At 41.2% G+C, this 17,480-nt stretch overlaps 1 protein-coding gene across 8 annotated transcripts in view; it reads left to right on the top strand.

Annotated features, from left to right (window-relative positions):
• FHIT (fragile histidine triad) overlaps positions 1-17,480 on the top strand; it is a 1,526,080-nt gene that overhangs the window by 1,222,900 nt on the left and 285,700 nt on the right. For all 8 annotated transcript variants that reach the window (XM_027523187.1, XM_027523188.1, XM_027523189.1 and 5 more), the window contains 2 exons: positions 1,066-1,211; positions 2,575-2,604. In XM_027523187.1, the coding sequence (XP_027378988.1) occupies positions 1,066-1,211; positions 2,575-2,604 (176 nt within the window). The remainder of the gene's footprint in view (positions 1-1,065; positions 1,212-2,574; positions 2,605-17,480) is intronic.

Raw genomic sequence — 17,480 nt, 5'->3', positions numbered from 1 at the left:
CCCGCCCAGCTGAGCTCAGTGCATTTCCCCCTGGGCCCTGAGTCCTACCAATAGTTTGGGGAGCTAAAGTGCTTGATATTCTGGTGAGACTAGCAATTGCAAACTTGTGGTTTTATTATGCCCCTTAGCTCCTTGGCTCAAGGCAGAAGCATGCTTTTTTTTTTAAACAAGAACAACGAAAGACACAGAAGAGAACATTAGCTTTTTTTCTCCTGCTGGTACCTGATAAATAAATAAGAAATTCAGTGTAGCTTCTGTGTGTATACATATGGATGTGTACATGTCTCGACGTGTATGCCCATACATATATGATGAGTTCAAATACAAAAGGAAGTGAAATGTTATCGATGATGTGACATTGAATATTTATTTGCTACCCACAAATGATCAAACATGTATCCTTTTTCTCTAGACTCTTGTTTGTTCAGACCAATAATGTAAATATGTTGACTAGTCTGACTAATAGAATACATTAAGATGGTTTCAGTTGCACAGACAACCTAAATTGCTTAACCATGAGGCACATCTGCTTGTTATAAATGAAGTTGGCTGTACGTTTTCAGAATGTCTACACTCCTTTAAAAAAGAAAACTGCTATTATCTTTTCATTAGCTGTTTTTCTAGAGAGATTTTTGATGTTCAAGTCTTAACCATGATGCTCTTCATAGAAAAACCAAATAAATATTCCAGTTGCTTTTCCAACCCAGAGCCTTTGGCTCCTTGAGAAGACTGAGCTTCAGAATAGAGTTCAGGAGATAACGGTCCAGAATAGATCGTGCCTCGTGGCATAATTACTTCAGCCAGCACTTAAGCCTTTTTGAACACTGATGTCTTTTTCTCTTAAAAGAACTTTCTCAGGGCACCACAGCTTCTCCTTCAGAGTATAATTAGCCGTCAGCTCTATTTGAACTCCTTGGAGTTCAGTGGTTGGTAAATATTTGTTCTTTTATCCCTTAGCCTTTGTGAGTTCAGGCCCTGGGCCTGATTCAGTGCGATGGGTATAAACTTCTTGGCGAAAACGTTCCCTAAAGCAAGCAGAATGTACCTTAACAGACCTCACTGCAGATGTCCTCGTGTGTCCCCTCCGGCCAGTGGAGCGCTTCCGAGACATGAGTCCCGAAGAAGTGGCTGACTTGTTTCAGGCAGCACAGAGAGTCGGCACGGTGGTAGAGAAGCATTTCCAGGGCACCTCGCTCACGTTTTCCATGCAGGTGAGTATACAGAGAGCTCAGAAATTAGTTTTCATCCTTTTCACATTGAACTCTCTCCCGTGACAGCATTTCCCCATTCTGTGCAGTGTAATATTGGCTTCTCAAGTGGCTCAGTGGTAAAGAATCCACCTGCCAGTACAGTAGATGCAGGAGATTTGGGTTCGATTCCTGGGTCAGGAAAATCCCCTGGAGAAGGGAACGGCTACCCCACTCCAGTATTCTTGCCTGGAGAATTCTATGGACAGAGGAGGTTGGCGGGCTACAGTCCATGGGGTCGCAAAGGGTCAGACATGACTGAGCAACTGAGCACGCATGCAGCCTGGTACTGGGTTGGCCAAAAGAGTCCGTTAAGGGTTTTCTTTAAGATGTCATAAAAAAGAAAAAGTCCAAACAAACTTTTTGGCTAACACAGTAGTTTTGTTTTTCTTTAGTTGTTTCCCTCTTACATGATTTCTTTTGTCTGTAGTTTGTCTGGAGTGCAGATCACAACCCATCAGGTTGACTTTAGGACCCACTAATGGATTGAGAACCAACACGTCTGAAAACCCCTGATGACACAGATGTGCTTCATCTTGGCTACAGCCAGGCACAAATTCTCACCCAGGTAGTCTGGGTCCTAGGAGTCAAAAGACTTTCCTAAATTTGCGGAGTTCTAGTTTAACTTTGAAATTTCTGAGTTTAAAAACAATGCTTGTTCTGCTATTCCAAACCAGATGAACACTTACTTTTGCTTTATGTCATGGCTAATGACTGGATTTGTTTGCTTATTTTCAACTATTTCAACAAATAGTTTTGTCGAAATAGCTTCAGAAATCCCAGGGGAGAACCCAGAATAGGGAAAGAGTCCAGCTAGAATAACAGTTCCGCCTTTTCTCTCAAGGTCAGAACAGCTAGGAAGGGCCCACTTTCCCTGCTGTTGCCATGTGAGAGCCCATATTTTTGCTCAATGGATTATGTTTATAGCAGATTTCCTAAATTGAGACTTAAAGTCATCAGACTTTAAACTACATCTGGTTTAAAGATAACCAAAAGGTATGATACTTCACCTCCCCAAACATTTCCAGTCTTCCATTAATGGAATTAAAACCGTAGCCAAAAGCAAAGAGCATGAAAAGTAGGAAGGGGGTTGGCTCACTGGATAATTTGTATCATTTTTGTACATAACTTCTCACTTACTCTCAGACAGAAATGGAGAACCGTCAGGTTCTACACATTTGAAGCTCATGGTCCCCTTGAGGAAACTATAAATTAACACACAGTGAAATTGGATCTAAATTATTAATGGGCGCTATTTCTGAATAAGCAGGAGATACCATCTATCTGTTCTCACCTCTTTTTTTTTTCTTTGTTTTCCTGTTTCCAGGATGGCCCCGAAGCTGGACAAACTGTGAAGGTGAGTGCTTATTATGTGCATACAAATTAATAGGGGGTGATTACGAGAACTAATAAAAAATCACACTGAGTCATTTAGAGCACATTACTGTTTCACTATGTTATCTTCGAGGTCAGAGAGACCCTAGGCATTAGAGCCATAAATCCTGACATTATAAACTTTGCCAAGCAATATGTTTCCCATTAGTTTACAAAACATTTACCTTTTGTAGTAAAATGATTATTGTCCAAATGCTCAAACAGAAACTAAATCATGGAGTCCTGAAATGCAAGCCCGAGTCCAGGGAGCTCGTGGGAAGTGGTGTCTGGGAAGCAGCACAGATGCCGGGTTTGGATTGCTGTGTCTCCGGTGAGGCCGGGGCGCCTCTGACCGCCCTCTGGTTCTCTATGCCGTCTTTTGTTGCTTTGCTAATGTGGAGCAGAGGGCTTGCTCATGCGGTGGCCCCACATTTGGGTTGTCCCCTCACTCCTCGACCCGTGTTCCCCTCTGTTCTCTTTCTCTCCACCCACACACCTACTCTTTCCCTCCCTTGGTACTCAATACCAAAGGTCAACGTGATGTGGTCAGTGGAGCTCAGAAATGGGTTTTAAGTGTGCCAGAAGAGGGGAGGAGGATTTATTGGGAGAGTCTCTGCTTTCTTAATAAAATAAAATAAGAGAATGAAATCCTGGATGATTCTGAAGCTGAGTTTCAGTCTCCTTCATACAAATGCAAATTCCTATGCAGTTAGTTCCTAAGCCAAAATCATAGAAAAGTTCTTTTTTTTTTCCCCACCTCCATGTTAGAAATCAGAAGCAAGTTTAACTGGGGTGTTAATGTTACATTTTTGTGAAATAAGGTTTTATGGCTTTGAGACTGGCTGTGAGCAAGTAAGGCAATGCTTGGTTCCAAGCGATGCCAGATAAACTTAATGTGCCTTTGATGCTCATCTGCATGTGGCTGTAATGCTTAACACAGCTACCACGGGGCTTTTAACATCGAATCTCTGGGAAGTTCTTTAAGGAACAAATGTAATTCCTTATGAAAAAAAAAGTTTAGGCTTGCTCCAGACACGCAGTGTGATAAAGATGAATTCTCAGCTTTTCTCAGCCTCTGTGCCTGGCTTCCAAACATGCAAATGGTAAAAAAACAAAAACCAAAAAACCCCACAACAGTCTAATAGGAGTAGCTTCACTTTGAAATTGTTTTTTGAAATACAGAGACCCAGTTGCTAGACTTTTAAAAAAAATCAATATTCAGATATAAATCCCCAAACTAGCAGATGAGTTAGATGCTTACTTCGTGCAGTATCTATTTAATGGAATTCCTTCAGCCACTCACAGTAATGCTGCAAAGGCATAGGAGTAACAGGGGAGAAATTGAGACCTTGTCAAGAGGCGGGCGCAGGTTGATAGAGTGTACAAATGATACACAGCTGAAATGTGTATGAGTATATGGGTTATACTATCTCAAAACGGTATTTCAGGATTCTGAATGGAACATTAAAACATTTCCTAGACAAGCAGGCACTGAATAGAGACAAGAGTAGATTAGTGGTTACCAAGGGCTGTAGGAAGAAGGGAATGGGAAATGAGTACTGAGTAAGGGTTTCTTTTAGGGATGATTAGTGGTGGAATTAGTGGTGATAGTTGTGCAACATTTTGAATATTTTTAAAACCTACTGAATTGCGCATTTGAAAATGGTAGCTTTTATGTTATTTGAGTTTTATCTCAATTAAAAATGGCAATAAAACTTAAAAAAGAAGCAAAAAAAAACCTAACAAGCACCGAATCTAGTATGGCTGACTACCATGGCTGTAGACTCTCTGACTCTAGCAGTGACTACTTTTTCATGTCCCAGTGATCTGGCCAAAATGTTTAATGATTTTGTTAGCTTTGGTGGTGATGATGGAGTAATTTTCAGAGTATAGCACTCAGATATAAATTGTTGAGTGTGGTTCTTATCATTATTACCATTGTATTTTACATTAAGCTGTTTGTTTTTAGATTACAGTTTTTGGAAATTTTTTATTTTTCTTTACAGTTTTTGGTAGATTATATTCTTTTGGACATCTTTCAGTTGTTTCCTATGTGATCAGAGGATTTCTCCCATATGAATTAGCTGGGCCATCTTAAACCCTTTGTGTATTATTAAATGGCTGAAAGAAACCATCCACATGCATTTGACCCTTGAATAACAGAAGTTTGAATGGTGAGGGTTCACTTATATGGGCATTTTTTCAGTAGTAAATACTACAGTAATACAGATCAGTGGTTGGTGGAATCTGCAGATGCAGAAGTGCATGTATCTGGGCTGACTATAAATTATACATGGATTTTCCACCTCGAGGGAGGTTTGGAACTGTTAACCCCCAGGTTTTAAGAGTCAGCTGTACATACAACTGGGCTTCCCCAGTGGCTCAGCAGTAAAGAATCTACCTGCAACACAGTAGACAAGGGTTCAATCCCTGAGTCAGGAAGATCCCCTGGAGGAGGGCATGGCAACCCATTCCAGTATTCTTGCCTGGAGAATCCCATGGACAGAGGATCCTGGTAGGCAACAGTCCATAGTGTCACAGAGTTGGATGTGACTAAATTGACTGAGCATGCACGTACATACAACTATAATCTCAGTGGATGACAAAGTTTTGAAAACTGTCCTTTTAGAACAAGTCTATGTATCAAAAATTGTCTACTCTATTTTTTCTAAGTATGATTCTTACACTGCTGCTGCTAAGTCACTAAAGTCGTGTACTACCTACCTAAGAATTACTTTTCATGTTACTTTAGTAGAAAGGTTGATTCCATTTTTATTCTAAATCTACTGACTTAGAATCTTTGTGTTTGGGGCTTTTGCGTCTTCACTGTTAACACGCGCATCCTATGAGTCTTCTCAGATTGTAGATATTTACTAGTGTTGCTGTTCCACAGTAACTTCCTAGACTAGTTAAAATCACAGTTGAAGTTGCATTGCTTGCTCAGGTGATAGTGATTTAGAAAAAACTTTGGAAATTGCCACATGGCTTCTGAGAGGTCATTGACCTCTGATCCAATGGAAAACTTGAAAAGGATCATATGGGTTTCTTTTCTAAACAGGTTATGCTGCATAGTCCTGCTGTTAATAGAAATAAGTGAGATTAGTGAATTTGTCATATACCTTGGACAACCTTCAGCAGGTCCATGGATCGCCAAGCCTTGAGTGCTCAGTGACAACAAAGAGCATGTTAATATTTCAAGTAAGCAATAATAGAAAAGTTAGCGGAATATTTTAAAGTTCTTACCACTTTTTTCATTGAGGTCCTTAACCTAAAATTTACCCTGTAAAAAGCATTTTGCAAGTTTTGATAAAGTTTACCAAAAAACAGTTTATTTACCACAATCATGGTATAGAATATTCCCATCACCTTTCCCCCTCCCAAATTCCCCACGTCCCTGTGTGGTCAATCACTCTTCTCTACCTCTTATTCTTGGTAACTACTGACCTATATTCTTTCCCCGTTTCGATTTTTAGCAGTGTCACATACCTGAATTGATACCATATGTAGCCTTTGAATCTGGTTTCTTTACTTAGCATGATGCCTTTGAGATGATCTGTTTTGCATGTATCAGTAATCTGTTCCTTTTTAATAACTATAAGCTTGTTTACATCTGAGGGACATTGGTTGTTTTGGATAATTATAAATAAACCACTAAACATTCACATATTAAAAAAAAAAAAAAGATAGTATGCGGTGATGGCCCCGTAACCTTGACCCTAGGAAGCCAGAAGTCAGCCCTGCCAGAGAGCAGAACTGCATCGTCAGTATTTAGCTGTTGGGTTTTGTTTTTTAATCATTTTTTTATTATTGCTTTTGGCTGCGCTGAGTCTTTGTTGCTGCACGGGCTTTTCTCTAGTTGCAGTGGGCAGGGGCTCTCTCCAGCTGTGGCGCAGGACTTCTTATTGCGGTAGCTTCTCTCATTGCGGTCCTTGGGCTTGAGAGCACAGGCTCAGTAGTTGTGTTGCACCGGGCTTAGTTGCTCTGTGGCATGTGGGGTCTTCCCAGACCAGGAATTGAACCCGTTTCCCCTGCATTGCATGGTGGATTCTTAATCACTCGACCACCAGGGAAACCCCTAGCTATTGGGTTTTGAAAACAAAATCTGACTGAGCATTTCAGATTTTGAAATTCATACAGTCAAATATTATGAGGCAGTATTTGACAATCTGCCATGGAAAATGCAATGACTATTTTGTTCATCTTTGCTTCTGTCTCTTGATATCCCACCTAATGCCTGGCTTCTAAACCATTTTTGTCTCACACTGCATGGTAATAGCAATAAGCCCAGTAATGGTCTCTTCCTCTGAAGCAACCGTTGTTGTTAGAGGAGGTGCACCACTGAGTGAGCCTCTTGAACATGCTATCCCTTTAGGATTTTTGTTTTGTGGGCTTTAAATTCTTCTTTGCAAAGAACAAGGTGGACTAGCTTACTCAGAGAGGCATTTGTGACAGGAAAGAGAAATATCAAACGAAAAAAGTGACCTCTTACTTCTCAGCTGATTATTCACTCTCCTGTTTGAGTTTAAAAGTAAGAGGGCACCGTTATCCACCAGGTGATTGGTGAAGCAATTTGAATATCCTACAGGCTTGAGAAATGACCCCTTTTTTCTGGCCTCAACCACACACCACCATATGTGTCTACACATGCATACATATGTACATATGTATACATATCTTGATACATATCACCATTACAAGGGGCTTCCCGTGCGGTGCTACTGGTAAAGAAGCCACCTGCTGATGCAGGAGTCACAAGAGATGAGGGTTCAATCCCTGGGTTGGGAAGATCCCATGGAGTATGAAATGGCAACCTGCCCCAATATTCTTGCATGGAAAATTCCATGGAGAAGGGAGATGGTGAGGTATGGTCCATGGGACCACACAGTCAGATACAACTGAGCAGCTAAGTGCATAGCACCTCATCATGTACATATACAACCAGATGTTGCTTTAGCATTGGCCCTCCCAGACACCCCCTCCCATCTGAAGTAGCCCTCCTAAGCCCCTCACTCCCTATCCTGTTTGCCATCCTCTACTGAAAACAAAACCCCATAACCTAACAGTTGTGGGTTATGTTTTATTCTAAGACCCTACTGAGGACTATAGCCTGGGAAGACAGCCTCTCAGATAGCTCAGACGAACTGTTCCAAAGAGATAAAAGAGAAGCCAGGATATATAGGAGTTTTACTGGAAAAAAATGTAGTAGAACATCAAAAGATTACTGATAATCACACACAAAAAACCTTCATCTCAGGGTAATGATTTTACTGCTTTTTTATGTATGGGAAGGTGCAAGAGTCTGGCTTGTTGAAATCTCTTTGATACACATCTTTACTATCTAGGGCCAATATCCACTTTTTCTCCTTCCTGAATTCCCCTCAGGGTGCACTGTAGGAGCTGCTGCAATAGCTGATGGCTTAATGGCAGGCAACGTTCTTTGTCCAGGCCTTTTGATTTCCTTCAGGGTCTTCTTCACTGTCTTTTATTTGTTGGTATGTTACTTTTTTTTTTCCTGTACCATATTGTTTCTTTAGTCCCTGGAGAATGTAAGCTTCTTGAGAACCTGCATTTTGTCATTGTTTACTATGGCTATCTTGGGTGGCATGGGAGGAGGGTGGAGATGCTAATGATAGAACAGATCTATGCTCCTAACTTTATAGAAGCACATGATGTGTTGTATTTCAATGTGCAGTCGGAGGTGTGGGTTTTCTGGAGTTTCTGTCAAGACTCTCCCTTATTCTGCCATCACTGACAAAGACCAGATTTTCCACTAATCCAATTCCCAAATCATACTCGAAAATGTAATTTCAACTAGCCACATTATTAAGGCAATGTTCTGTCCTTTAAAAGAGATGCTACTGAGTAAGTTTAATGTGAGCTTTTAGAGCAATTACTATGTGCGTCCTTAGGTGGGAGAGTGCTTTAGATATATTAAAGAGAGAGATTTATGGCAGGCAGGTAATTTAGAATTTTATAAGAGCTATTTATAAAATATGCTTGCTTACACTCTTCTGTGTTTATGGTGCTTGAATCCTCTACTTAGATATTTAATTTTATAGTGTTAACGCTGTGGGAAGTGTCTCTTATTAACTGTTGATACATTAGTGATTACTTTTTTGGATTGCTTTCGGAAGAACAAAGAAACAAATCCTTCAAAGAAATGTGATTTACAAATTAAAATAGCAATAAACAAGCTCTCCATTCACTGAAGAGTTTCTTTGGTCCCTTCCACAAGATTTGCTAATCTTTGCAATTCATGAACTTAGAGGACATTTTAGCTCTAAGGAAAAGTCCAGGAGCTAATACACTTTGACATCAGTAAGAGGCTCCATAGAAGTTTTAGTTTTATGAGTTTGGGCCAGCCTCTTAACCTCTATGAACATTTATTTCCTCATATTTCAAATGGGGAGAAACCCTAGCAAATATATTGAGTGATGATGAGAAGAAACCAATATGAAGATGGGAATAGAATGCCCAGCCCACCACATCTTATTCCTAGGGCCTTATGCATGTTTCTTTCTTTTTTTATTACTTACTTACTTACTTAATTTTTGGCTGTGCTGGGTCTTCATTGCTTTGTGTGGGCTTTCTTTAGTGACATGATCCGATCAGATCAGATCATTCGTTCAGTTGTGTCCGACTCTTTGTGACCCCATGAATTGCAGCATGCCAGGCCTCCCTGTCCGTCACCAACTCCCGGAGTTCACTGAGACTCATGTCCATCGAGTCAGTGATGCCATCCAGCCATCTCATCCTCTATCGTCCCCTGCTCCTCTTGCCCCTAACCCCTCCCAGCACCAGAGTCTTTTCCAATGAGGGGCTATTCTCTAGTCATGGTGTGCGGGCTTCTCACTGTGGTGGCTTCTCTTGTTGCAGAGCATAGGCCCCAGGGCACGTGGACTCAGGAATTGCATCTCTAGGGCTCTAGAGTGCAGGCTCAGTGATTGGGGCACACAGGCTTAGTTACTCCAAGACATGTGTGATCATCCCAGACTGGGGATCAAACCTGTGTCCCCTGCATTCGCAGGCATATTCTTAACCCTTGGACCACCAGGGAAGTCCATGTTTTTGTTAATTTTAATCTTACTCTCAGCTTTCTTGTCCTTAAGACAGGCTAAGGTGTCACTTTATGAGACTGTTTGTGGTATACCGGTTGTTTGCAGCCCTGTCTAGTTCATTTATTCATACAGTAAATTCTCTCACTATTAATTACTGCCTTTTAGCTTACATTCTTGGGGGAAAAAAACCACTTTGTTCTGATCATATCACTTGCCTAGTTTGAACATCTAGTCTGAACTTACAAAATTGACCACTTGAACATTCAGACATCTGCCTTATTACTCGGGGTATGAAATCTCAGCCCTGGTAACTTTCAACCTCTGCTGTATCCCTTGGTGGTAATGAGTAAGCTGTGCTCCTGAACCAACAGTGCACTTCACCACGGCTTAAAGTAGGCTTCAATAGGACAGAAACTTGTCTGCCCCCTCTGCTGGCTCAGTAGGTCAGATGTGAGACCCAGGGCACTGCATTTTAACAGACACAGTCAGTGATGTTCATGTACAGATCTCTCCAGGGCAGAGCCACTTAGCAAAGAAGTGATTGGATGTGGAGGGGTGTCCACATAGCAGCTTGCTTTCCAATCCAGAAGAATTTCTCATATTTGGTGTGCAGAGAAAGGAGAAACCAACATCTCAAAAATCAAAATGATTCTTACTTGACTGGTATTTATTATTTTCATCTGGAAAGAAATTTCATGAGAGCTATAATTTGCCAGAGACTTTTATCATTTGATTAAAGACATGAGGAAAATCACCTTGCCTGTGTTTATATCTAATGCCTGTGTCTACTGCTGAAGAATTAGTATCTTCAGGATGCAATCACTTTTATCTTGTGCAGTTGCCTTACAATTTGCTTCTCTGCTCTGAAAATGAACCCAGTTTTCCTGAGTTTGGTAAATCGAAATTCAGTTTGGTGTTCAGGGGATGGGTTGGGTGTACAGGTGGGAGTGGGCACCTCCAATCCCATCCTTCCCGTTGACTTTCCTTCCCTGCCTGGTGATTTGGAGGCAAAAGCCCTCATCCCTAGCTTTCTGGGCAGGAAAGGGAAATGAGCCTGTCTTTCCCCTGTGGGAAAGTTTCTTTCTTCTAAACCAGCCCTCTTCTAAGTGAGTATCAAATCACTGAGTTTTTCCATTTCTAATTAGTTAATCTTGAATTGCATGATGCCATGTGGGTCAAAGCACTGAAAGGAAAATTAACCAAACTCTCTGGTCTTCTTCCATTTCTATTTGTTAATTTTCCCCCTGTTCTCTCAAACTCCAGGGCAGCTTAGGTGGATCGGAGGGGAATGCTGCGGATGGAGTGAGGGTGGAAGGGAAATGTCATCAGGACTACACTCCTGATGAAGAGGGAGGACTCTGCAGCCAGATGGCCTGGTTTCCTTCCCAGAGCTAACACCTATCATTTCTATGACTCTTGCAAAAGTCAACCTTTTTAGCCTCATCTATTTATAAGGTTATAAAATGGGGGTCTTAATAGTATCCTGCCTCATAGGGGTGTTGTGAAGATCAAACAGATGATAATACATGTAAATGTCTTTGACATAGCACTTGACATACAGGAAAGTCTCAATAAATATCTGCTATTAGTTTATAATTTTCACTTAATCCTCATGAATCTAAAAATAGGGCATTGATATTTTATACTTAGACTAAGGTTTATGGAGGCAGTCACTTAACAACGATAAGAACAAAACATAAGTTACAGATAGGAGAGTTGGGATTCAAACCCAGGCTTGTCTGAAAGCCTGATTTTCCATTTTATCATCTGAGCTGATCCTCAGAACACCTTGTACTCAGTTGCTGTTGTTCAGTTCCTCAGTTGTGTCCGACTCTTTGCGACCCCATGGACTGTAGCCCACCAGTCTTCCCTGTCCTTCACTGTCTCCCAGAGTTGGCTCAAACTCATGTCCATTGAATTGATGATGTCATCCAACCAGTTCATCTTCTGTTGCCCCCTTGTCCTCTTGCCCTCAATCTTTCCCAAATGGCATTTGACCCAAACTGCATCAGGGTCTTTTCAAATGAGTTGGTTCTTCGCATCAGGTAGCCAGAGTATTGGAGCTTCAGCTTCAGCATCGGTCCTTCCAATGAATTTTCAGGGTTGATTTCCTTTAGGATTGACTGCTTTGCACTCTGTAAGCATAGCCAAAGATACATAAGGAGATGTTTTGTAAATATTTTGTCTCCCTCAACATAGATTCATCTGCATTGTTTTTCTCTGCTTAGAATAATGTGACTTCCATCTAAAACTACCCAGGGGACTCTCTCTGTAATTTTATTATACAGGTGAAGGTTAACTAACTTAAATGCTACTTTATTGCTGGATGTCAATTTATAGCAGAATTATATGTTTTAGATGTTTAATTTTTCATTAGTGCTACCAAACAAATTCCTTTAGTAATTGGAGGTCCTGACATATAGCAAAGTGGGTATTGGCTGTTAAATTTATTTGGGGGTCTGTGACACAAAAATGTGGCAAATATTTTGATGCTTTTTTAATGTCAGTGTTTTACAGGTTTCGGTGGACTATCTTTTCCACCTGATGCTCAGAGTTTGGGGGGTTATTTTAGTCACTGTCAAATCAAATATACTGTGAAAGGCAAAGTGCTTTATAGACCTTAAAGTGCTATGTAAATATAAGGCATTATTATTCAGACTCACCTTCTTCCCTCTGTTGATGCAGTTGGGGCATTTATTCTCTGTCATTTTGCTGTGAAATACTAGGTGCTAAGTACTAGTAATCGCTGAAGATATTATTCTCTCACTATTTTGCTGTATATGTTTCAGGTCTAGGACAATGTGCATAAAATTCTCTAACTCCATGTAACCACTTCATTTTAAGTTTAAAGTTTTAAACCTGTGACATCTAAATAACTGGCTTGGGTAAAATGTTTATTTTGTTAAAAAAAAAAATAAGTAGTTAAACTTGTTCCGATGAATCCTGTGACAAGGATTGAATAGTTTGGACTAAATATGAGTGGTCAGTTCAGTCTTCTCAGATGATTAATTTGTTACAGGCCACATTACACACCTTAAATACAGAACAGGGAGTGAAAGCCCCTAAGATAATGGGTGCTTTGGTTGCAACTGGACATTTCAACTCAAACAGATCCAGACAAAACTGAAAACATTTGTTTCAGTACTCAGTAAAAAGAATAAAATATAAAAGGAGACATCTGTTTGAGTGTAAAGTGTGTGGATCTACGTATTGCTTAGTGAAAGAGGCAGCCCTGTGTTGAGATGCCCCTGGTTTCAGGGCCAGGTGGAAGGGGCACCCTGGGTTGCCCAGGGTGCAGGGACCTTTCACCGCCTACCTAATATGGTCCTGGTTTTCCATTATATTATTTATAATTTATGAAGAAATATAGAAAACTATCTCTATAATTTTTTATTTCACAGGCATCCCATCAGAAGAATTTTCCACTGGGACATGATTCTGCTCATACATTCTTTCTTCTGTCTTTATCTTAAGCACATCACTAGTGCTCAGACTTCCTATGTTCAAATCTCTAATTTTGTTGTTCAGTTGTTCAGTCACATCTGACACTTTGAAACTCCATGGAACACAGCGCACCAGGCTTCCCTGTCCTTCACCATTTCCCAGAGTTTGCTCAAACTCATGTCCTTTGAGTTGATGATGCCATCTAACCATCTCATCCTCTGTCACCTCCTTCTCCTCCTGTCCTCAATCTTTCCCAGCACCAGAGTCTTTTCCAATGAGTGGGCTCTGATGATGGGGCCCCTAAAAATGGTTTTTGAAAAGTCCCCAATTGATTATGATGGTTACACAGATTTATGAACTGCCATTTTATTTGTGTAGCTAAATATGTTTTGATTTTCAGTCTATGTGACCTAAACTCGCAATTGATTCTGGTGGTTACCCAGATTTATGAACTGCTGTTTTATTTGTTTAGTATTAATAAGTTTTGAATTCTTGATCTAGATGACCTAGATTTGATTCTTATTCCCAAATTCATCCTGAATTATTCTGTTTGTCCTTTATGCCAAAGCCATTACTAAAGTAATTCTCAAGGCTTGAAAAGCAGCTGGAAGACTTAAGGGTTTGATGACCAAGCCTGGGTCAGAGGGAAGGCAGGGTAATGAATAATAGACATGGCGAGGTGCAGAGGCGCATACATGGAAGAATTCAAATAATGTCCTTTCTAATGACATCTGAGTGAAAAACATTGGGTTGGTGAGAATGTGTAATGGCTGTGGGGCCAAACACAGTGAGAAATTGTCCTCCAATTTATTTGTGAAGTATGTCAGTGCTGAGAAAGGATAGTTTTGAAATTTTAACCTGATGTGTCACGAAACGTCAATCCTACACCTTCAGTCTCATAGCAAATCCTCTTGCTGGAAGAGCTGCTCATCCACCAAGATGAGGGAAAGAGAGACATAAATTGCTAGAAGCCTTCTGAATCAGATTAATCCCACGCCACAGAGGGAAAGGATGAAAATGATGGTTTGCAATCCTTCTGGGCTCATTCAATATAAAGATAATTGGTTCGGCTCTTGTAATGAAAACCCACATTTCTTTCCCCTGTAGTTTTGAATACGCTTTTCTTGTTCCTGATGGTTCATGAAAAATAAACATGAAGTTGTTTAGGATGTTGACCTTGCCTAAAGTGGTTTAGAAGAATAACCAACATAGAGTGAACAAAGTAAACTCACATATTCTTTTACTTTGTGGCGAAATCCATTTATCCTAATGTTCATATTCACATCTCTGCCCCCTGCCCCAGGGTCTGTGTATCAGTGTTTGGTCCCTGAAAAAATTTTTTTCTAATCATACTTTCTAGATGGATGCCCTGAAAATCGCCCAACAGGACCTTTTATTTGTGTTTCAATTCTTCTGTTGGTTATAAATTGTATGAACTCCCAGATGTAATCCAGTTCTAGCAGGGTAATTTTGAGGACACTGTTTAATCTTAGAAGGAATAAATGTGATTCCAAGCTCAGCTCTTCTGTCACATGACCAGGGATGAAACTCATTCTTGAGGAAGAACCTCAGAGCAGGGGATGACTCAGAGAACCCCAGACAGGCACGTGACCTTGAAAGTCCTGTAGTATCTCTGCCTTCCCGTAAATGATCCCCCTCTGTAGCCTTTAAATCGGTCCTACATCCTTCTCTACACCTGGGAACCCAGTGTGCTCTACGGTAGCTGCTTCCAGCCTGGAACCGCTCTGCTCTGTGATTGAGGGTGAGGATTCCCTCGCTGCCAACAGCATCCTGTTACGGCCTCCCAGGAAATGAACATCCTGCCTGCCCGTGCTTTTGTATTGGGTTGACCAAAATGTTCGTTCGGGGTTTGTCCATAACATCTTACAGAAAAACCTGAATGAACTTTCTGGCCAACCCAATATCTAGGATTCATTCTTTAATTCATTCGTCCATTGCCTGCTGTGTTCCACATATTGGTACAGGTCCTGGGAGAACAAGAGGAATGAGGCATAGTCCTTGTCTGTCTTTAAGGACAGGTAAAATAAGGGCTATAAGAGAGGAAGACTAAGAAGGCTGTAGAAGTTGTATATTGTTGTTTCCTCACTAAGTCCCATCTGACTCTTTGCAACCCCATGGACTCTACTCCCCCAGGCTCCTCTCTCCATGGGATTCTCCAGGCAAGAATATTGGAGTGGGTTGCCATTTCCTTTCCAGGGGAACTTCCTAGCCCAGGGATTGAACCCATATCTCCTGCACTGCAGGAGGATTTGTTACCACTGAGCCACCAGGGAAGCACAGAAGTTGTATAGTTCATATTAATTCCTTCTACCTGTGTTGATTGAGTACCTACTATGTTTCAAGCACTTCAGGGAACTGGGATACAATGAGGGGAAAGACTGCCAAGGAATAACTCTCACCTTATTGTCTTTCTCTACATGAAAATGAACAAGTAAAATGATTGCAGATTTTGAGGAGTTTTAGAAAGGCTGTAAATGGTGCTGTGAAAGAGGAGAACGTGGGGAGAGTGAGGGGGATGGGGGATGGGGGAATGTGCTGCTTCAGGTAGGGTGGTCAGAACAGGCCCACTGCAAAGGTGACCCATAAGCTGAGACCCGAGGAATGAGCAGAGTCCAGCCAAAGAAAGAGCTGGGGAGGGAAAAACTTCTGGGCCGAGGAAACAGCAGCAGAGATGAGCTTGGCAAAGTCAAGGAGATTGCTGGAGCCTGGGTGGGCAGGGCTTCAGGGTGGAGAGAGAGGTGATGATGGAAGATACATTTGAAGAGATGAGCAAGATTGTTCTACCGGCATAAGTACAACACCACTGTAAGGAGTCATACTTCTGTTTTTAATGTACCTATTGTTCGGATTGTATTCTAAGGACAGAGGGTATTTCACCTGTGCTCAGTATGGTGGATCCTCTACAGTGATCTGGCTTTCAAGTTTCTAGGAAGTTGAATAGTTTGGTGTCATATATCTTCTGGGCACTGCTTGTCTCCCCAGAATACTCTCCATACTCTGCTATTTAGCAGCCAAGGAGACAGGATGCATGCGAATCCATCTCTAGCTCCAGGTGCCAACCTCATTTAGTTAATCCAGAGGATGGCAAGTTTTTTCATAAAAGCCCAAATGGTAAACATTTTAGGCTTTGAGGGCTTGATGGTCTCTGTCACAATTATACGATTACCTTTATAGCACAAAGGCAGCTATTCAAAGTATGTAAATGGATTTGTAAAAATGGGTGTGCCTATATTCCAATCAAACTGTATTTGCAAAAGCACAGTTGAGCAAGATTGGCCCAGGGGCTGCCCATCGCTGGCTTCAGCCAACTCTTTGCCACAGCGATGACTTTGATCAGCCTGACCTAAGTCACTTAGAGAGTAAGATTCCATTGGCTTCAGAAATAGCTGTTCCCAGATCCTGAAGGATATGTGGGAAGGCATGCTTGCACTGATCCTGATGCTGCTGGCCACCATCTTAGTATTCCCAGGATTCCAACCTGCTTTAGAATGAACCAGATGCTGAGGCCCCGAATGGCAGAGATGGGAAGAAGTTGGATCCTTGGTCACATGATAGGGGGTTCTGAATTAACCAGCCCTGAATCCTGTATGACATCTAGACCTTTTGGTTACATGATTTAATAAAGTCCCCATGTTGTTTCATCCAGGAAGACTTGAACTTTCTGCTACTGTCCACGAAAACCATCCTCCATTTGATCATCTCCTCTAAAATATTCAGTTATTGTTACTCCTTAGTATGCTTAACTGGCAGTTTGAGTCAACAATTTCTAAAGTGTTTCTGCAATATCTGCAATACTCATCAGATGCCAATGGGGATTGTGGAGTGAAGTCTGCGAATCAATGGCCCTAGAAGAGCTTAACTTCCCAAAGGCTCCGTTTAGTGCATGACCACAGGGTAATTCCATTAACTTTAATGACTGGTGCTGTACAAAATGGGTCCTGTTAGTCTATTCTTCCCCTTCTTTCTGTGTTAAATCTTCTCCTGCAGCTAATTCTTCAGGGTAAGGTATGTGCACCGATGCCATTCATTCCTTGGCCTTTATTAATATATGCAGGACTGTCTCTCAGGGAAGGAGTGCTAAGTGAGTACATTAAAAATGAATCCACTGCCCCATTTGTGGACTGTGAGAAAACCCCAGAGTCAGGGACATCGATGGATTATTATTGATTGTTCTAAGATCCAATAAAATCATAAATATGGCTCAGAACAATGACTGTGGCCACATTAGCAAATTATCAAATCCATAACTTGCTTCTGAGCCTGGCCTCAGAGATTTAAATAAAGTGCTAGAGGGTAGAAAGTTGTATTTTAGGAATGTGACAAACCAGGGCTAGGA

The sequence above is a fragment of the Bos indicus x Bos taurus genome, chromosome 22 (genome assembly GCF_003369695.1).
Source record: "Bos indicus x Bos taurus breed Angus x Brahman F1 hybrid chromosome 22, Bos_hybrid_MaternalHap_v2.0, whole genome shotgun sequence".
In the NCBI taxonomy this organism is placed as follows: domain Eukaryota; kingdom Metazoa; phylum Chordata; class Mammalia; order Artiodactyla; family Bovidae; genus Bos; species Bos indicus x Bos taurus.
The sequence above is the reverse complement of the archived record's forward strand: the minus strand, read 5'-3'. Positions and strand labels throughout refer to the sequence as shown.